At 40.6% G+C, this 22,359-nt stretch overlaps 3 protein-coding genes across 3 annotated transcripts; 2 read left to right on the top strand and 1 right to left on the bottom strand.

Annotated features, from left to right (window-relative positions):
* Positions 1-451: 451 nt before the first annotated feature.
* On the top strand, positions 452-2,966 carry ifnphi1 (interferon phi 1). The gene is made up of 6 exons (XM_031571487.2): positions 452-468; positions 984-1,071; positions 1,467-1,541; positions 1,726-1,881; positions 1,984-2,070; positions 2,530-2,966. Exons 1-6 carry the CDS (start codon positions 452-454, stop codon positions 2,626-2,628), a joined length of 522 nt encoding a protein of 173 aa, XP_031427347.2. The 3' UTR covers positions 2,629-2,966.
* Positions 2,967-15,740: 12,774 nt separating this feature from the next.
* LOC116224217 (interferon alpha-1-like) lies at positions 15,741-16,758 on the bottom strand. The gene is made up of 4 exons (XM_042709124.1): positions 16,626-16,758; positions 16,454-16,540; positions 16,008-16,334; positions 15,741-15,921 (listed from the first exon to the last, which is right to left on the bottom strand). Exons 1-4 carry the CDS (start codon positions 16,749-16,751, stop codon positions 15,832-15,834), a joined length of 630 nt encoding a protein of 209 aa, XP_042565058.1. The 5' UTR covers positions 16,752-16,758; the 3' UTR covers positions 15,741-15,831.
* A 1,245-nt stretch (positions 16,759-18,003) lies between these two features.
* Positions 18,004-19,320, top strand: LOC116221431 (interferon beta-like). The gene is made up of 5 exons (XM_042708947.1): positions 18,004-18,057; positions 18,422-18,508; positions 18,591-18,740; positions 18,843-18,941; positions 19,066-19,320. The coding sequence occupies exons 1-5, from the start codon at positions 18,004-18,006 to the stop codon at positions 19,189-19,191; spliced, it is 516 nt and encodes a 171-aa protein (XP_042564881.1). The 3' UTR covers positions 19,192-19,320.
* Positions 19,321-22,359: the final 3,039 nt, after the last annotated feature.

Raw genomic sequence — 22,359 nt, forward strand, 5'->3', positions numbered from 1 at the left:
TAGGGTTGTGGCCCAAGGTCTATCTCAAAGTAATTCTGTTACAAACCTATATATATATATACCGATATATACCTATTTATATAGCGCTTTTCACACTTCTCAAAGACGCTTTAAAAGACGCTTATGTTAGCCTACCTGGTGGCAAGAAGTAACCTGCACAACAACAACATAATAGGAAAATGCTCTTTTTAGTATTGTTAATGTTATTATTAAAGTTTTAGCAGTGGTAGTGATTAGAAGTAGTTACTTCAAATGTTTTGAAAGTGCCATGACGTTTCAAATGTTTTGAAAGTGCCATGACGTTTCAAATGTTTTGAATTTCAGGCTTACGTCTTCCAACGTGCAGTGAGAAAGTGAAATTGGCCGCGCCCAGTAAAATAACCCTGCCAAGCCGCCTTCATTTTTCATTTGCGACGTCAGCAGAGATAGCTACATGCTACGACTTAACACAATGGCTGGAGGAGAATTGTAAAACAATGAAAAAGAAAATAACTTTAATTATGTTTCGTTGTGTCTACTAGATTAACCGATTGGACTCCTCGATTTTATAAATCAAATTAGGATATTGCATCGTGCACGAAACCAAGAAACGCGGAGACTAGTGGAAGACAAGAAGAGTACGAGGTAAGACATTCCACTTTTCCGTAAAAAGTTAACCACAAAGTCTTGGAAATCTGTCATTAAAGTATGCTAAACGTTTTACGTTTGTATAAAACTGTTGAATACTCACTCACTCACTGCGTTGCTTGGCTGAGTCGCGGAGGGTTTCGAAATCGAAAGTGAGCTGTGAAGCCCCGCGTATCCTTGCCTCAGGAGTCCTGGGGAATTCTGTTCCCTCGTTTTCCCTTTCCATACTTATTATAAAAGTAGCCAGTGCAAGATGTTTGAAATAAAGCAGACCTTGGATTTGCGACATAGCAGTTACAGCTGTTCCTCAGAAAAATGGATCTTAAATATATGTGGATTTGTGTTTTGCTGCTTAGCTGCACAAAGAGTGCATGCGGTGCCTGTAGATGGCTCCAAAAATACGGACGCGTTAATGCAGAATGCTTCAAACTTTTGAAAGAAATGGTATGTGTCTATGCGTTCTATACCGCCGTGATCTATGCTCACCATAGACAATGCTACAATAACCATAGTCGCTTGATTAATATGCAGTCGCTTTAACCTAGATTAGCCATTACATTTTACATAGCCTATAGACTATTGTAATGCAGTTAGCTGTGATGGAATCCTAGTTATTAGCAGTTAGCACACTGTGCTGCCTGTATCCTTAGTTTTCCACAATTATATAGTGTTTTGAAATATGTACAGAAAATAAGGTTAACAGATATTTAATAATGAAGTGTTGAGAAACATTTGACAAAAAGAGCACCATGTGATTCTGTTGTTTGTCTATTTGTCCCTGTAGTTAACTGTGTGTTAATTAACTGTGTGTTAATTTGTTTTTTTTCTCGTCTTAACAGGGTGGAGATTTTACATCGGACCTAATGCCCATACAATTTCCTGCTGATCTATACCTCTCTATAAACAAAGCCACGGTATGACCCCTTTTCTCTTGTCTTACTTTTACAATTAAATAATTTCTTAAATTGTTACCCCTCGTGACAAAGAGCTACTGGGAAGGCCTCTCCTGATTCATTATGTATCTCTTACCTTAAGTCTCTGCAGGATATTTTGTGTTGCGAGTGGATAGTTTGGTAATGTCTTACTCTATCCTTTCAGGCCGATGATAAGATCTCATTCCTGTATGAGGCCACAAAGCAGATAGCGGAGCTGTTTGACAAGAATGAGTCGAACGTGACCGAGGCTTGGGATAAGACAAAACTGGACAACCTCCTCACTGTTCTCGACCGGCAGTCTACAAACCTTGAGGCTTGTGTGAGTGTACTTGAGATGATTTATGGAATAACAGTAGAATCATTATCCACAAACCACTTTGTTTTAAAGAAATGTATTGACATTTTTTTTCTGTATTTGCAGGCTGCACAAACGCCTACAGGAATGTTTGGATTCAGAAAAAGACTGAGCCGGCACTTCCGCAAGTTGAACAAGTTCCTGAAAAAAAGGGTAAGCAGTGCTTTTATTTTAACACTGTAATAAACTTGCACTTCCTTTATTCATACTTTATGGAAGGGTGGATAGACAGATATATGAATAGGACTAAAATAGTCCTCTGTCATGAAGCCTACAGTCTGTGAGTGAAGAATAAAAAACATACTGAGATTCACATTGTTGTGGATTATTATAGGTGTGACTGAATTGAAGACCAACTTTGTTGATTGACGTCACAATTGTTATAATTGAACAAGCCTGTAAATAATCTTGCCTCTGTAAAAGGTCGTTATTAGACAACATGACGTAAATGACATAAGTTGAGTTGGGATAAACTGATCCTATTAGTAAAGTATATGGACCCAATATTTCTCAGTGGTCCAGGGAAAGTTGTCGTACTGGTGCATTACACCAGTACGACAACATGGTGCATTACACCGAATAACACATCCTATTTGTCTTCTTTGTCTTTAGAATTATAGCCAGAGGTCATGGGAGCTGATCAGGAAAGAAGTGAACCATCATCTGCACAGACTGCTGTTCCTAGCCAACAAAGTGCCCACAGACTTCTGAGGCCATGGCGTGCGGTGGACATCCACTGCCCAATGCTCTGTGTGGGCATTCTGCATTCTGAACAGACCTTCAATCAAGCCGTAAATCCTGACAGTTCCTCCTTCAGATGATTCCTTGTCAAATGGACAATTTTAGCCACGTAGACATGCCTTAAAAAAATATATATTTATTGTATTTATTTAATTTATTTATTGTATCATTTATTTATTGATAGGTTATATTTATATATTTATATTTTGTACTTGACGAATGACTGCATTTTTGCCAAACATTTTTAAATTAGCTTTCTTTTTACCTAAATGGACTTTTGTTACAATAAAAAAACATTTTTATGAAAATCCCTTGTCTCACGTCATCCTCTCCACCACCACCCATCAACATAACAGCCTATGTCAGTAGGTCGAAGCCTACTAACAAATGAACTGACCATGTATTTTCTAAATGATTACCCTAGACATGTTATCAATAATTATGTGGCAGGAAACCTTTGCCGTTACTTTGGAAAGTTACATTCCCTGGTCGAATTCTTTCACTGCGCAGGAATCCTCAAAGAAACTGGTTTGCCTGTGGCGAGAAAATATCGAAAGCCTAAGGTCAACCAGTTATCAGGCTACTCACAGAAATGTTACAATAAAAAAACATGTTTACGAAAATCCCTTGTCTCGGGTCATCCTTTCCACCACCACCCTTTATCAAACAGCCTATATGTGAGTAGGCCAAAGTCTACTAACAAACGAACTGACCATGTATTTTCTAAATTATTACCCTAGACATGGTAACAGAAGGTATGGTAATATAATTGCCATTACAGTATTAGGTTCCATGCATGTTATCAATAATTATGTGGCAGGAAACCTTTGACGTTACTTTGGAAAGTTATATTCCCCGATCCAATTCTTTCACTGCGCAGGAATCCTCAAAGAAACTGTGGTTTGCCTGTGGGGAGAAAATATCGAAAGCCTAAGGTCAACCAGTTATCAGGCTACTCACAGAAATTTATTAAAAGCATTAAGTCTCGAGGCATATGCTGGAGTGGCCAAAGGATCGCAGTCTTGCGCAATTACGAAGTTAAACAAATAAATGACTGTTTCTGCCAATCGAAAAGCAAATATGTATCATGTCGCCCACCAGCGTACTCACTGCATTCCAAATAAACAGAAGCGCAAATTACGCGGTGGATACGAAATTAGGGGAATCCTGTCTGGCCTGCGAAGCCCATTTCGGTTTTAATAAAGTAGTGAATAAATGTCGTACAGCACTGGCATTCCCATGAAAATCAGGAGTAGAAACAAATCTAAACTTTCTGCTAGGATAAAAAACATTAACATTACTGCGAATATTAACACCATAGATACTGGGTCAACTGTTGGCTGTTGCGCCACAAGCGACGAAGCGGACACAGAACATTTTAATGAGCTTCAAGACAATTTGTGTGAGCATATTCGTTACACTCATCATCTGGGACTATGCCTCCGGATGCTCATGGATGAAGATTGAAGGAGTGTCATCTCAGAGCAACTTCCAGGTGGGGAGCCACCATTGCTTAGTGCTGTTTCATCAGACGGTAAATATTTGTATTGGAAATTCACACGTCATTTAAGCATAGACTGCATATTAATAGGCCAGAATGTCATCTTATTGACGTCTTTTCCAACGACGTACAGTTCAAAGGTCTGGAAATGTTGTAGCGAAAAACAACAGTTTCAAATCTTAGAGTTAATATTCAATCAGAGTCAGAAGTCCGAGTGCGATAAACTGAATTTGTATTCAATCCTGCAGACATTTCATTCAAATCGAGAGCGGTGGTCCATGGAGCAGCTCTGACTAAAAAACCCAGCGCACTAACTATTTATAGGGCATATTCCGTCACTTATTTCCAAAACATCTTTCAAGATGCCGAAACAGCTGTGTCCTTATCAGTAGTTTCACCCCTCATGGTTACGATGTGGAAACTGTGTGATCTTGTTTTGGGAAAATAGGCATCTCTGTTTGGCCTGACCTTCATCCCTACACACAGGCCTCTCTGCCTGGCACACAGGCTTCTTTGCGCGTAGGCCTGTCTGGCTGGCCTGACCTTGGTCTGTGCACACGGGCCATTCTGTTTGTTTCTGAACTAACAAAGCACTCACTCCTGCATACAGGCTATTCTGTTTGATCTAACATAACAGCCATTGCTGCACACAGGCCTTATGACATTTGTTGTTGCAAAACTGCTTCATGTTCACTGGATTATAACCATCATTCTTAACAGAACACACTGGAAGCGGGAAATCGTTGGCCTTCCCTGGAAAAAAACTACAACCACGCTATTCACCATAGTGTAAGTATGGGTCTATCAAACAGTGTTTCTTGAGGAACATCTTTGAAAATCGTAAAGCATGACCATACCTCATCAGGGTGAGAGCGTGGTCCTGTTTATTCTGACGGTCCTTGGTCACATCGAGAAGCTGTATGAAGGAGGCAATTACACGACAATCGAATGCGACGAAGACACGCTGGATGTGTTCCCGCAGAATCTCGATCGACACAGAGCTCCAGAAATGCGTAAGACATCCAGACCTCAGAGTTCAATTGCGGCTTGTCGAGCTGCCTTTGAATACAAAGAGACAGGCCTACGAGTACTTTAACTCGTCATTTTATCTCTAAACGTCCCATCAACCGCCTCCGCCGAGCATGTGGCATTTTGAAGGATGAGACTCACCCCGCAAACCATCTCTTCACCCTGCTACCCTCTGGCAGGCGCTACCGGGCCACTACAGCCCGCACCTCCAGACTGCAGAACAGTTTCATCCCCAGGGCCATCACAGAACTAAACAATCACACAACCCTCATACCCTCCACCCAGCACAACTGCACTTTTTTTAGTGGTTGCACAAACAAATTTCGTTGTGTATCCAATGCACAATGACAAATAAAGTCTATTCTATTCTATTCTATCAAAGGTCAAGACGTCCGATCATGCATCGAAACAACTTGGAGGGTGTTGAGAAAAATAAAACGACACTTCCAGACACTTAACAGATAGCTCAAGGCACAGGTGATAAAGCACATGGTTAATATGGTGTCGTAATTAGTTAATCATTGATCGAATATTCATGTTTAAACTATTTCACACTTCTTAACAGGCTTACAGTGAAAGCAGCTGGGGTATCGTCATGACAGTAGTGCTGAAGCACTTGGAACGACTGAACATTATGGGTGCAAGTATGAAACAGCAAATATGAACGCTTTTTCACCAACCCGGATCTTCTCTAATGGAACTGTGCAAGTTACAGTTTATTGTAGGCCTACGAACCTCCAGTCATTTGACAGAGTTTGCTGAGTGTGAAGATGTATCTATTTGTCCCCTAATTAATTGCATTTTATTTTATTTAATATTTATGGAGCTGAAGCATATGCCTTGAATGTTTTATAATTTCTTCAAATAAACGCAAAGGTTTACACTTCCGTAAAAGACATGTGCCTACATTTGTTTGAAATTCGTGTAAATAATTTAAAACTTTTTTTTATAATGTATTGACCTCTGCGCAAAGTGAGAGAATGATCATGGACGGATTATGAAATGAAGGGCCCCTGGGCATGAAGGCCTCCTGAGTCCTCTAACTCCCGGGGACGCAAGAAGCAACTCACAGTCCAACCACACTGTACTTACATGACATGTAATACCTGTAGATTGCCTAGAGGAGTCACACCACATCAACACATGATGCAATAAGCTACATGAATTAATTTGAAGTGCCAACAAATAGCACATTATTGGACAAAATAAAAGGCACTTGTATAGCCCATCAGGAAGGATTTACGTGACTAACTAATGCAATGTGTCTGTTCGTCTCGTTCCTAGCCCAACATGCCTTGCCACTGACCCAGCCTGACCTTTCACAACAAATCAAACAATCATACATATCATAGCGTTTTTTAAACCATGCTATTTTATTTACTATTTACAAAATAAAAAATATTTATGTCTGAAATTATATTGTTTTATCTGTTAGATTGCCAGGCATGATAAAAGATTGTAGAGACATAATCTGTATAATTATAGCACCAGCATATATTTAATTTCTTTAAATGCAATTTCCATGGATGGATATTCAGGTATAACCATGATACAACCAATGTTTATGAATCAGACTAGGGGAAAAGGGTATTCCAAATCTGAAGATCCCTAAACACTACTAGAGGCCCTCAGAAACCTCTATAATCGGCTTTTGAAGTCTGGCTGGCAGGCCTAACTGAACATTCTGTGGGGGACCCCCGAATTCTTAGCAGTGCCCTTGTCACTGTCACACACAGGCTAGGCATTCAAGGACATATAGGACTTTACACATGGGGCAAAAATACATTTAAAAAGTGTAAGACCAGGGGCGTTTCTAGCTATTAAAGTAACCCTATGCAACAATTTGACACTTTTTGAGGTATGGTCGTCGCTGCATTATATCCCAATAACACATTTTTTTCTGATTGCTGAATTCTGATTGCTGTAACAGCATTGTACCAGCAGGGGGCTCGAACGACAACCAGGCTGGCAATAATGCAGGGAGACGCGTGCATCTGAAAGACAATTGAATGCTTTCACTGTTGCGTTGTACATCTTAGGATAGGATAACCGGTTTACTTTATCTACACATTTACGGAGGAATAAGTGACACAGCTCGCCATCGGAATTACTTTACCGGAAAGAGAACAATCATTTATTATGCACCTGCTTATATACAATACAGCAATACGTAACGTCCAATCAGATCACTGTATGAGAGCATAAGACCCCCACTAAAATCAACACCCCCACTTGCTCTCATAATACACACACAAAAATAAATAAATAATAATAATCAAAAATAAAACAATCTGTCACATTGACGTTTGTTTGGCAGCTTAGGCTACATTCCAAAAAGAAAATGTCTAAACTGCTCGAGCTTAAACTTTGTTGCAGGCTTAGTCATAACATCTGCTACCATCTCTGCTGTTGGGCAATATTCAATGGTTATATTGCCATCATTGAGTGCTGATCGAAAAAAATGAAAATGAATATCAACATGTTTACATCTCTGACGATTTACAGGATTTTTGGACAAAGCAATTGCTCCTTGGTTGTCTTCCAAGATTTTGACTGGCACATATTTACACTCACTATCCATTCCATTCAATAGTTGTATAAGGTATAGGCATTCTTGAGTAGTCGCAGCCAAAGCCATATATTCAGCTTCACATGTGGATAACGCAACTGTTGGCTGCTTCTTTGATTTCCATGACACAACAGGACCCTTTTCAGTTAGACCTACACAATACCCTGTAGTACTGCGTCTATCCCTCAGGTCTGCTGCCCAATCAGCATCACTATATGCCACAAGTTTAAGTGCCTCTTTACTTTTCTTATAGCATAACTCCTTGTTGATTGTGCATTTCAAGTATCTCATCACATGTTTGGCCGCCATCATGTGTTGTTGTTTTGGCTGTGATAGGTACTGTGAAAGCTTGCTGACTATCCAACTTAGGTCTGGTCTTGTACATGTCATTACATAAATCAAGCTGCCTATCACCTCTCGATATCTCCTAGAATCGCTAAGTTCCTCATCACCATCCAAGTTTAATTTTTGTTCACATGGGGTCGACCTTGATTTACACTCTGACATGCCAAACTTCTCCAGTATTTTTGATATGTATCGCTTTTGGTTCATTCTTACCTCTCCCTCACTCTGGTTAAAATCTATGCCTAGAAAGTGCTTAAGTTCTCCAAGATCTTTCATTTTGAACCTTGCTGTCAACATTTTCTTCACATCATTGAGTGAATCACTGTCCCTAGCTGCTATCAGTAGATCATCAACCCAGATGATCAGTATGATCCTATCATTCGCTGTTTCTTTGTAGTAGACACAATTGTCTGCTGGATTCTGAGTAAATCCATTTTCACTGAGGTGATCGTGTAACACCCTATTCCAATTCCGTCCAGACTGTTTCAAACCATATAGTGACTTGTTCAGTTTACCGACAAGTTTTTCACCTGTCTCTGACTTGACTTCAAATCCTTCTGGTTGCTCTATGTAAACCTCACAATCTATAGGAGCATTAAGATAAGCCGTCTTGACATCCATTTGATGGAGTTTAAGGTCATATTGGGCTGCCATTTGCATCAGAGTACGTATTGATGTCATATTCGCAGTTGGAGAAAAAGTCTCCTTGTAGTCTATTCCAGCTACTTGACTGTAGCCTTTAGCAACATATCTTGCTTTATACGTCTCAGACTCGTCAGCATTGTTTTTGACGGCAAACACCCACCTACCCCCCACTGCAGTCTTACCCTTTGGCAGTGTGGTCAATGTGTATGTGTTGTTTTCTTTGAGGGAACTAATCTCTTCCTTCATAGCATCAGCCCAAATCAGTGACTTTGGTGAATCCATGGCTTTGTGGTACACTACTACACACCATCCTGTAGCAATAGTCAAGATTGGCAAATAACTGATCCTCACTATCAACATCAGACACATAATCATTCAAGTATTTAGGAGGGATCCTATCCCTTCTGGGGTAGCGTGTACAACTATCTTCTGTCAGTATGGCACCTCTGTTGTCTGTCTCTTGTCTGAGAGTCATTTCTGGATCTACCAAGTTAGACTCTTGGTCCTCTTTTGGGGTCTGATCAGCTATCTGGTGTCTGGGCATGGGGGATGCAAATCTCTTCCCATGAGCATCATCTGTCATTTCTAGGTCAGTCTGAGTTTCATGTTCAACTACATTCTTCGTAATGAACTTCACAAGCCTGTGCTTCAGTACTTTCCTTGTATGTGGGTAGTAGACTAAGTGTGCTGGGCTATTCTTGTCAAACACTCCCTTCTCGCATCTGGGATCCAACTTTTTCCTGTCCTGTTTGTATGCGTAACACCCCGTTCCAAACACTCTCATTTTCGAAAGGTCTGGTTTCTTTCCCGTCAGCATGTAGTATGGGGTTTGTTTGACCCGACTATTGTAGCACCTGTTGCGTATTACTGCAGCAGTCATCACGGCATATGTCCACAATTCTTTAGGCAAGTTACTCTCGATAAGCATACATCTACCCATCTCAAATAGAGTTCTCCAGTTTCTCTCAGCAGTTCCGTTTTGGTGAGGAGAGTAAGGTGCTGAGGTCTCATGTCGTATGCTATTCTTACTCAGCAAAGCTTGGAATTTTCCCCCTGTGTACTCTGTGCCATTGTCTGACCTAATACACTTTATCTTCCCATAAGGGGCAGTGTCAGCAATGAATTTCTCGGTTGCTTTGGCAGTATCACTTTTAACCTTTAAGAAATAGACAAACACTACGCTTGTGTAGTCATCAGTAAATGATAAAACATATCGAAAACCATCTTTTGCTTCTGGCTCGATAGGGCCAGCTAAATCAGCATGCACTAGATCAAGTGCTGCCTTTGCTCTTTCATCTGGTTCTCGGTTTCTGCTCTGAGCAAATTTCCCTTGTATGCAGACCTCGCAATTTAAGTTAGATCTATCGACTGGCCCCTTGATTTTCATTCCCTCTACAACATTTTGTAGTTTAGAGACATCATCATAGTTACAGTGACCTAGGATCTCGTGCCAGGTTTGGATATCATAACATGCATTACACTCATCATCATTCTCACCACTATAAGTGTTCAGATAGTACAGTCTGTTGTACTCTTTGATGTCAAACCTGGTCCCGTCTTTGTGGATGAGCTGGTCACGGCCCTGTTTGAAGTTCACTGAAGCTCCGTTGGTCGTCGCGGTTTTCACAGAGAAAATGTCCTGTGGATAGGATGGAATATACAACGCCCTTTTTAGCGTCGCTTTCACCCGTTGGCCCTCGCTGTTAATGAGAAAGATCTCTGCATCACCTCTTTTTGACGCGACACCGCACGTCCTCGTTCCATCGGCCAATTCCAAAACGTGCTTCTCTGGCTGGAAAGTGTTGTCAAAGTTCTTGAATTTTTCAATGTCAGTTATTATGTGTGATGTAGCGCCCGTATCGACCATCAGGCCTCTCTGTCTTGATCCGTTGATTTGTCGTTCACTTATCTTGAACGCATATCCATGTTCGTTTTCCTCTTCAGCATCAATCGCTTGCTTTGCATCATCTCCCATTCTCCGTCTGCACGTGGCATTTCTGTGTGTTGGACTTCTGCAAAAACTGCACCACTGCTTCGGTCGCTGGTGCTGCTCGTTCGGACATGCTCTAGCTATATGCCCCTTTTGATTGCAGTTGAAGCAAGTAATGCTCTCTCTTCCCCCAGCTCCCGAGGTTGAGGCAGTCACCTTCATCACACCGTCATCACTTGAGTTAGCATTTTGCTTCTCCGTGCTCTCAAAACTTCTCAGCTTGGTTTTAAACTCCGTAAACTCCATCTTCTCGTCACCCTGGGTTATGTGGATGGCAAATACCTTAAATGACTCCGGCAACCCCTTCAGAATCATTGCTATTAGAAGTCCATCACTAAGGTTTTCTTCGGCATTTCGAAGTGCTGTAATGGCAGTCTCTGCCCTAATTATGTAGTCTGTGACACTCTCATTAGCTGCCTTCTGTAGAGACGTTAGCTCGGTGTATAGGCTTATCACACGTGGTTTTCCTTTACCTGCGTAATGATCCCTCAGAATGGTCAGAGCTTTTCGGCCGTTATCAGTCGCTTCTCTCATGACCAGAGACAGACTTTTGTCGTCCAAAAACTGTATTAACTCGGCATAGGCTTCTTCGTTTTTAACTTCGTCATTAACATCGTCCTCGCCTGGTTCTTGCAATATGGTCTCCTTCAGCCCTTGAAGACGTAGGTAGCCCAAAAACATCGTTTCCCATATCTCGTAGTTCTTTTCATCTCCGTCAAAGCATAACCTGCTCCATCGGTTTCCAACGTCCCGCCTGGGCCCATAACCTGTTGCGTTGTACATCTTAGGATAGGATAACCGGTTTACTTTATCTACACATTTACGGAGGAATAAGTGACACAGCTCGCCATCGGAATTACTTTACCGGAAAGAGAACAATCATTTATTATGCACCTGCTTATATACAATACAGCAATACGTAACGTCCAATCAGATCACTGTATGAGAGCATAAGACCCCCACTAAAATCAACATTCACGATGCATAATGGATCAAGATATGTTATGTGCTCCACGGAAATCTCTTCAATTATTTTGTATTATTATCACCCATTCAATATGTTGTTTGTAGGAAAACAGATCTTACAAATTGTTTGCAGATCTTACAAAATATTTCATATCTGTGGCCGTCATTAGTAGAAGTAATAGTAGCAGTAGTAGTAGTTTTTTTAATCACAAACACGTCGGCCATTACTTTGCCCCTCCTAATACAGTCTATCAGTTTGGGGTATCAGGATCTATCAATCAAACTGTATACAACAAGAATCTGACAGAACCTTAAGATTGATGAAATTAAGGATGTTCCTCAGCGCTTGACGAAGCATTAAGTCCTGACTCTGACCCGTCATAACACCTGCCAATATGTACACAGATGATGTCTAACTTGTTCGTGGAGGATTACTACAAAAATTCTGAGTTCATAGAGTTCAAACAGAACACAATAAAACCTCATTATTTATGATTCATTTTCTGAAAGATGAGACATGTTAGAAGATCTATAGCGCCAATGGAATGCAGGGAGGTACCTAGAGACGCCATAAATAGGGCCCAGGATGTGCTCTATCGCACTATAACGAAATGCACTGCTAAATAAGTCTAAAGCCAACAGAACGACCTTCGGAGAGTGTGGAAGGGTATAATGTATCATTTCGGATTGAGATTTAGTTTAGTTTGAGGCTTAGTTCATGGGTTTCACTATGGGGTGCCGATGGAAGGATGGACGTCTCAGATACCTGAATGAACAAAGCCTCAAACTTCTCTGGGAAATGGTAAGTTATATTCAAGGTGCTACACAGAACTAGGGATGGCTTGGGGCTGTCGTTTTCGATTGTAATTATCTGATAGGTCGGTAGAACACGATAGACTTTCATAAACAGACTAACAACCACAGGGACTGCAGTAATAAGACAAGCACATCAAGTTTTTAAATGATTCCACAGGGGTGGCATTTCCCATTGCAGTGCTTGGAGGTTAAATCCCGTCAACATCTGGTCCTCAGGAATGCCATTTTTGAGAATTCCAACCAACTGGACGTAAGGGTGGGACTGGTACGACTCGTTAGATCAGCAAGCTAAAGCAAATAGGCGTATATTGTATGGAACGTCTGATACACAACTATCAGCCTGCACAAGTAAGGACTGGAAAAGCGTAGCGCGTGTATAGCATCACACACAAATATACGATACAGTTGACCATGACCATGCCATAGCTTATCTTGTCATCTTAAAACTTGATTGGATTGATCTGAATTGAATTCTTAATCGTACTCCTTACTACATGAATTACTGTAAACTTCTTGTTTGAATTTGTTATTTTACCGTAAAACACCAGATAGAAAAATACAAACAATAAACAGACTATCTAGGCAACAAGATCTAGGCAACAAGGTCACCATACCCCGAGGGAGCAACGAAACTGCTTCTTCACTAGGGACGCTCTAACCCATCCATCCAGTCCATATCCATAGTTAGTCATGGTATCGAGAATGCAGTTCTCTGATCCGAAGTTTGGGATAAATACACGCCCAATGTTTAGTTTAGCGGAGAGTTTTCTGACTGAGTAGGTTGTTTTTCAAGTGCGATGTATTTTGTGTTTCTGCATCACACACATATATGTTTTTATGCAGACAAATACACGGAAAATTCTCCCAGCACAGGGGGCTGTGATACTGACCTCTTATGTGGTTTTGAGCCAAGTCAGAAAGATTTTTGCCAAGCCCCACCAGCCATGCTCTTGGAGCAAACGACACACGGACGCCTTCGCCAATATTGTATTCAGGCAAACCACAAACCTGTCTGGATGCGTAAGGTTTCTTTATTGTGTTACTACGATTTAAAGCCGGCACTTCTGCAAATGGCCATCGTCATCCCTGATTTTCACTGCTGACTCCACAGCTGGCGGAGGGACACTTTCGTGCGAGTCTGGATGCACTTCACAGTGGGCTGCTTCATAAAACGAAACACTATTTTAAACAACTTAAACACACTTTGAAAGAAAAGGTAATGGTCGAATTCTTTCACAAATAACACACGATATATCAGTTATCCTGACAATGTGCAACTCAATGTTAGTATTTCAGGTTCATCTAAAATATTAGTAGGCTATAACTATTGATTATATGTTCATTTCAGGGCTATGGTTTCTGTGCATGGGAGGTAGTCAGACATGAAATCCACAGCACATTGGAGTGCCTGAACTCTCTGATCGTAAGAACAGAGAAACGAAGATAAAGCGCCGAGGATAGAGGAATTGACACATGAATTGGATTTTTACATTGATTTCGCAGGACGGTAACGTCAAACGACCTTTCTCGGGCACCTGTAACGTGCAGGGAAATACATTTTCGTCACCCACAAATGAACATGCCCTGTCACAGAGCCGCTGTCATCTCAGGGACTTCCCTCAAGTGCCTTCAGTGGAATCTCGAAGACAAAAATAGGAAGTTGTGATTCCACCGCAACAATTTCCTTTTTTTTCTCCAAATCACCATTCAAGAAACAGTCACATGACAGAAACAAATCACAGAGTTTGATGAATGCTTAAAATCAAATATTCAATATTTTGGTTTTTATCATTTAATTAACATTTAACAGTTAACATGTAACATGTAACATTTAACATTTATATTACAATTTATTATTACTGCAACATTACTCTTGGAAAAGTTATTGCACAAATGTACATGAATTTGTCTCTAAATGTTTGAAAAGTGTTTTGGTTTGCTCGAACACAAATCCACAATTGAAGGTATTCAGGGATGGACCAAATGTTATCCTTCGCCTGAACCCAGTACTTAAATTAGTCAAAAGTTAAACAAAATAATTTTGAATACATATTGATTCCAATCCCATATGAACCATCTAGTAGCTTGTACCATCTAGCTTGTCTCCTTCTAAGATGCTACTTAAAAATGCAACAATGAATCCCCCAATTACATTATTAAAATTATGATTCTGACATTGATCTACTCTGAGAATGACGTTAAATCCGTCACATTGAAAACATTGGTTAGTCTAATATGTTTTTGCATACATCTATTTTCGCAGAATTTGGACATTGCCGAATTTGCGCTTGAAACTCCTGGACATGTTTCTGAAATCTTCAACAAGGACCAGTAAAAAGTTACTTGGGACCCTGAGCATGTAGAGCTGTAAAGAAATATCTTGCACCGTCAGATGGAAAACCTGCAGAAATGCATAATCCACATCAGATCCCCCCACATGGACAAGTGAGGTATATTAATTAACTGGGTTGTGGCTGACTTTGGAGAGACTCTTGTGGAAGGTTAAGGTTTTGGTAAACACTTTTATCCTAAGTGACTTACTAAATTATTATGAAGATTTAAAATTACAGTTAGATACATCGCCAGGTTTGACAAGGAGAAATTAGCGAAGGCATTGTAATTAAGAACTTGATCAACACTAATTGTAAAACAGATGAGCTCACACTCTGGTCAAAGAGGAAAAGCGAAGCACTTAGTTGCATATTTCCATAGTTACTCCAGCGCTTCCGGAAATGTAGTAGGTGGAAATGGAAAGTGGAAAGCGAAACTGAAAGTGTATCGGTGTCAGTCTTTACAGGTTTAAGAATTATAGGTTCTTATTTGGCAAAATAAGTAAGACTCCCTCTTTTTCCCCCACACCCATCATGAAGGCCTGAAATGGCCCCAAACTAATAGTTATTCTGTAATGTATGCGTTGAAATATGAATTTCACTTGCATGAATGAATCTCTATTATTTGCAGAAAATCAATGGTTTATTATTTCTTGCAGATTTAATTTTTGTTTACAAAGATGTTTAAAACAAATACATACATGCATACACGTATAGGACTACATAGACACGTGGTAAAAAACAATACGAATAAATAGATAAATTGATGATGTATTGATTCATTAATTCATTTATGTTATTTACTGTGTCTGCAGCGCAAAAAAAAAAATCTTCAAAGTTTTGGAAAAAGTGCTGAATAAATATAAATATCCATTGTACAAAATTGGCATCTAGATAAATAAGTAAATACATAATTAAATAAATAAATACATAATTCAATAAATAAATAAATAGATAGATCTGTTTTTACATTGCTTCTTGACTAAATAAGGTAGCTGGAGCTCTGGAGAATAAATTTGAGTGTGTATAATATCTCCTTTCGAACCACCTCCCACGCACAATCACTGGATTCCTGGAAAGGGACATAATAGTTATTAATACAAATTCAATATGACCAAAACTACATAGAGAACATTGCTGCGGGCGTCATTTCCTCACCTTTTCTTTCAAAACTGTTGCTATTTTGTCAAAGTACATTTTCAGCGTTGCATTTCTAGCTGGGGAATCCTCAGATGATTGAGTTTTGCTCATAATCTGGTTTAGACGGGAAAGCAATATTAGATTTAAAAATATACTGTTATAACATATTGAGTTGTCTTTGTAATCACTAGCTGTTTGACTCACGCATTCGCTCTCCTCAATCTGACGGTAAATAATGTCCTGGAAATCCTCAAGATTGTTCCAGCTGGTCGGCATTGAGTCATTGGCAAACAGAGTGTCGATCAATTTGAGAGTTTCATAAGCCGCCTTCTCTGCACCACCACTCTGTAAAAAAGCAGACGATGCATTCAGAGTGATAAAAGAACGACGTTCTCTTCTATTTGGTATTTGGTCACTGTTGCCCAGTTCATCCACAACCACTGCTTTTCGAGAATTTCACTTACTTCTGCTGTCTCAGAGGTCTTAAAGGCAGAGGACGGGAATGCAATTGGAAGATTATGCTCAAGGCACTCCACAGGAAAGAGACCACTCTGTGAGATAAGACGGGGTAACATTGTTACTGCACGAATAAAACCTGTGTTGCGATTCGATTCAACGTTTCGATTCAAAACTCACCATGCTCTCTAGTAGGCTGTGGGATTTGTCTACCAATCTTCTTTGGAGTCCGCATGTAATGGGTACTGCGCTGACATGCACAAAGCAGAGGATGATGGTCACCCAGGTGAAGCTCTGAAGTACCATTCTGTCTGTAGATTCGCTGAACTGAAAAGAACAACCAAACTATTACACTGCAAGGTGAAGAAAACTGCCGTTATATTTAAACTTCATTTTGTTTTTTTCCAACTTGACCATACCTGCTTATGATGTGGTTGTAGATCCAGTCGATCTTATGTGGTTTGTCTTCCATCTCCACTTCTGTGGTTTTATAGGGCTCATTCGAATAAAAAAGTGAAAGAGGGAGGAGGCCGTTAATTTAGTTTAAAGCGAATTATTTGGGACATTTTCTTAAACCGCAGGAGAAGGATGTCGAGCATTTCCATTTCTAAACAGTTATTTTTTCCCAAACTACCAGAAACCGTTACTGTATGTAGCTGTTCAAAGAAGTAGAAGGGGGAGCACCTTTACAAACAGTGAACTATACTAGAGCTATTTTCATAGTTTAAATGTACGACTGGCTATTTTTACACATTACCACTCTACATACAGTTGCACTCAAAATTATTAAAAATTATTTGCACATGAGGTTTAGGCTTAGATGGTAATAGAGAAATTGATGTTGATGTTTCACATTTTCATTTCATATTTTATGTTTGAAGGATTTTTAAACTCAGCATTATGTTCTCAAAACCCTCCTCTTTAACAGAAAATACTTCTTTATGAATTTTCAACCACTCCTCCATGCAGATGACACGTGTAGTGTCTTGTATGCAACTGTTTACAAGTTACCCACAGATTATCAATCCTGATTTGGGACTGCAGGGCATCCAAACGCTAATATTTGCTTTTAATGTGTTACGTGATGGTGCAAATCGAGGCAAGCTTTGAATCATTGTCCAGTAGAACATGCCTTTTAGGCTTCCGTTTTTTCGACTGACCCCATGAAATTGCATCTTGAATTTCCTGATATTTAGTGGAATACATTCTACCCTTTATTCATACAATGTTCCCTGGGGGTTTATGCAGGTTTACGGGCACCACTGTCCTCAAGAGTTATTTCGTACATGTGCTTACAAGCTTTAAAAATGAGAGCTTGCATCCGAGTATTAAGTCTAGGTCTACCCATTTATGCAGTAATTGGTTGTAGAGTTTGGGGTCTCTGCCACCACAGCCAAAAAAGCTACCGCTGACGAGGCCACAAAAGCGGAACAGTGATCACTGAAGATCGAAAAGCTCCTTGTGGTTTCTCAAACTTTCCAGATTGTTTCATTCACGCTGAAGGCATTTTATTTCACTTTTCGTACATCTATTCATCCAGGAGGTTTAAATTCAGAACATGGGTCTACCGGGCATACACAACCGCAAACCAGCCTACAGTTACGACGACAGGGTACTGAAAAAAGGTCAGGAGGCACCACCATCATTCATTGCGCAAATAATACTTTAATAGTGAAAGAATGAATGATTGTTTTAATGAATCATTGCAGAGGTGATTTAAAGATGTCTCGTCTGTTGCAGTTTTCGCATCGCGGACCTACAGACGGAATGGCACCACAGAGCTTCACTTTGCTGAGCATCATGCTGTGCGCTGTGCATGTCCACTCACTGTGCCGGCTACAAGGGGCACTAGTAGAGAAAGTCAACGGCCTTGCTGAGAACATGGTAAAATATAAAACTTTCAAAAGATATCGGATTGATACATCTTGTGATGCCGGGAAATCTGAATATTAGAGTAAATGGTTTGTCTGTTTCAGGGAGGCTATTTTCCATTCGAATGCCTTGATCAAAACGTTCAGCTTACATTCCCTGCCTCTGCTTTCAAGTCGAACGGGACTGCACAGGTAAGGGCAGTTTTTTGCATCTGGTGCACAGATACAAGACAGCACACCGAAAGAACCATATGAACGTGATTCTTTACCACAGGTCAACGTTGGCTTAAAGAAAGCTATCTACGATGCGCTCAGAAAAATTGATGTCCTGTTTGAGAATGATACCATGCCAAACAGCTGGGACCAAAAGAAAATAGACGACTTCAGAAACATAGTTTACCGACTGGTCGAGGAGAACGAGTGTGTAAGTGGCAGACCATAAACTTTATATGTCTTTTGTTGATTTGTGTTGCTAAATGAATGAACCTGAACGCCCATAATAATAACTTTACTGTTGCTACTTAAGGTTTTGAACTCATCTCAGGCGATCGAAGACGACTTTTCTGACAGAGAAATCCTACTGGATGCATATTTTAAAGAAATGGCAGACCTCCTCCTACAAAAGGTAGACCATATCTATAAAAACAAACCCTTAAACCCATGCCGTTCATGAACTGCGACGACTATGTGTCCATGACTTTCATTTTGAACGGAGTCCTAAAATTCTCCTATCCCTGTTGTGCTTCCAGGAATTCAGCGCCTGCGCGTGGGAGGTCGTGCGAAAGGAGACCTTGCGCACGCTCGGGTTCATCTTGCAGAACGCCTCCGATCACCTGTTCTGGACAAGAAGGCACGGGCACAAACGTCGTCGTTAGATGCAACAATTCATCATTCCACGGTCCATCTTCTCATCGTTTTCCCCAGTGTGATACATTTCATGACATGATTAATTTATTTGTACATATGCTATTATGATTATTTATTCATGCACCACTGTCACGTAAAATGTTTGTGTTTTAAGTAAATACATTATTTTAAATCGTCATTTGAGTTTTCCTTCATTTAAAAAAATCGAATAAAGCACAGCCCAAAGGACAGTGACGTATTGCTCATCACTTCAAGTTCAAGTTCAAGTATTTATTTGTCAGATGCACAGAAAAACAGAGTCAGACTGGGCACTGAAATTCTTAGGACAAGACACCGCACAACAAACTACCATAGCATAACATAAATAACATAACATATAAGTACTCTTAACATAGATTACACATATAATAAACATATAATAAATCTACAAAATAAATGTACAATACAATCTGCTAAACATATAATACACATATAGTAACCTATACTAACCTAACATACCTATACTAACTGAAAGACTAATCAAATGTGCCTGGTATCAGGTAGTGCAATATTACTGATAGTGCAAACAGTACAAAACTGTAACATGTAAAGTGTAAAGTGGCGAGACTGTATCACTGTCCATTTAAAAGCCTGATGGCCCTTAAAAAGAAACTGCTCTCCAATCTACGCGTGCGAGATCGAATACTTCGGTAGCGCCTACCAGAAGGCAAAGAGGGAAAAAATCTAAAGGATGGATGGTAGCAGTCTATAAGGATCCTGCCAGCTTTTCTGATGCATCGTGTGTGGAAGATGTCCTGCAGGGCTGGGAGCTTCCTGCCTATGATGAACTCCGCAGACCTGACCACACTATGTAAGACCTTACGGTCCTTGGCTGTGCAGCTCCTGTACCACACTGTGATGCAACCAGTCAGGATGCTCTCTATAGTACACCTGTAAAAGTTAGTGAGGATGACTGATTCCATACTAAACTTCTTCAGTCTCCTCAGGAAGAAGAGGCGTTTCCGGGCCGCTTTCACCACCTTGTCCGTGTGAACAGACCAGGTGAGATCACTGCTGATGTTTACCCCTAGGAACCTGAAGCAACTGACCTTCCACAACGGAACTGTTGATGTATAGGGGTGCATGCTCTTCCTCCTGCCGTCTCCTATAGTCCACAATCATCTCTTTTGTTTTGCTGATGTTAAGAGAGAGGTTATTAACCTGACACCATGTTGTCAGGGTATCAACCTCCTCTCTGTAGGCTGACTCGTCGTTGTCAGTGATGAGGCCCACAATGGTTGTGTCGTCAGCAAACTTCACGATGAGATTTGAACTGTGTGTAGCCGCACAGTCATGCGTGAACAAGGAGAACAGGAGGGGGCTGAGCACACAGCCCTGGGGGTTGCCTGTGTTGGTTATCACTGTGGATGAGGTGCGGTCACAAATTCTCACCACCTGTGGCCTCCCCGTCAGGAAGTCAAAGATCCACCTGCATAGGGAGGCGCTTAGTCCCAGGTCTATGAGCTTGGAGACGAGTCTGGAAGGGATGATGGTATTGAATGCGGAACTATAGTCAATGAACAGCATTCTCAAATATACATTCCCTTTGTCCAGGTGGGAGAGGGCGGTGGGCATAGTCAGGGCGATGGCATCGTCAGTAGACCTATTGGACCGGTATGCAAACACTTTTGTTATAGCCTAAAACGTGGCCACAACCGTATACAGCCTGTCATTGCGTAGAGAGCACCACGAACATACCGAAACATTTATCAACTACAGAACAAGACAAAACCCGTTGATGCTAGGTTGCACCGATAAGCTCTCTTAATTAAATATTATCTGTGTCTCTGTGCACCTGGCCATCACACTAAAGAAATCCACGTCCGCTTCAAGATTGAGTAGAAAGTAACCTCAAGTAAATGCCTCTCCACACTGTTCACCCTGGTCGTCGCTGCATTATATCCCAATAACAATATTTGTTTCTGATTGCTGAATTCTGATTGCTGTAACAGCAGCTATTGTACCAGCAGGGGGCTCGAACGACAACCAGGCCGGCAATAATGCAGGGAGACGAGACGCGTGCATCTGAAAGACAATTGAATGCTTTCACGATGCATAATGGATCAAGATGAGTTATGTGCTCTACGGAAATCTCTTGAATTATTTTGTATTATTATCACCCATTCAATATGTTGTTTGTAGGAAAACAGATCTTAGAAATTGTTTGCAGATCTTACAAAATATTTCATATCTGTGGCCGTCATTAGTAGAAGTAGTAGTAGCAGTAGGCTAGTAGTAGTTTTTTAATCACAAACACGTCGGCCATTACTTTGCCCCTCCTAATACAGTTTATCAGTTTGGGGTATCAGGATCTATCAATCAAACTGTATATAACAAGAATCTGACAGAACCTTAAGATTGATGAAATTAAGGATGTTCCTCAGCGCTTGACGAAGCATTAAGTCCTGACTCTGACCCGTCATAACACCTGCCCATATGAACATGTACACAGATGATGTCTAACTTGTTCGTGGAGGATTACTACAAAAATTCTGAGTTCATGGAGTTCAAACAGAACACAATAAAACCTCATTATTTATGATTCATTTTCTGAAAGATGAGACATGTTAGAAGATCTATAGCGCCAATGGAATGCAGGGAGGTACCTAGAGGCGCCATAAATAGGGCCCAGGATGTGCTCTATCGCACTATAACGAAATGCACTGCTAAATAAGTCTAAAGCCAACAGAACGACATTCGGAGAGTGTGGAAGGGTATAATGTATCATTTCGGGTTGAGATTTAGTTTGTTTTTCATGGGTTTCACTATGGGGTGCCGATGGAAGGATGGACGTCTCAGATACCTGAATGAACAAAGCCTCAAACTTCTCTGGGAAATGGTAAGTTATATTCAAGGTGCTACACAGAACTAGGGATGGCTTGGGGCTGTCCTTTTCGATTGTAATTATCTGATAGGTCGATAGAACACGATAGACTTTCATAAACAGACTAACAACCACGGGGACTGCAGTGTGCAATATATATGGTTTCCTTAAAAATAAGACCAGCACATCAAGTTTTTACATGATTCCACAGGGGGGGCATTTCCCATTGCAGTGCTTGGAGGAGAAATCCCGTCAACATCTGGTCCTCAGGAATGTCATTTTTGAGAATTCCAACCAACTGGACGTAAGTGTG

The sequence above is a fragment of the Clupea harengus genome, chromosome 1, assembly GCF_900700415.2.
Source record: "Clupea harengus chromosome 1, Ch_v2.0.2, whole genome shotgun sequence".
Classification (NCBI taxonomy): Eukaryota; Metazoa; Chordata; class Actinopteri; order Clupeiformes; family Clupeidae; genus Clupea; species Clupea harengus.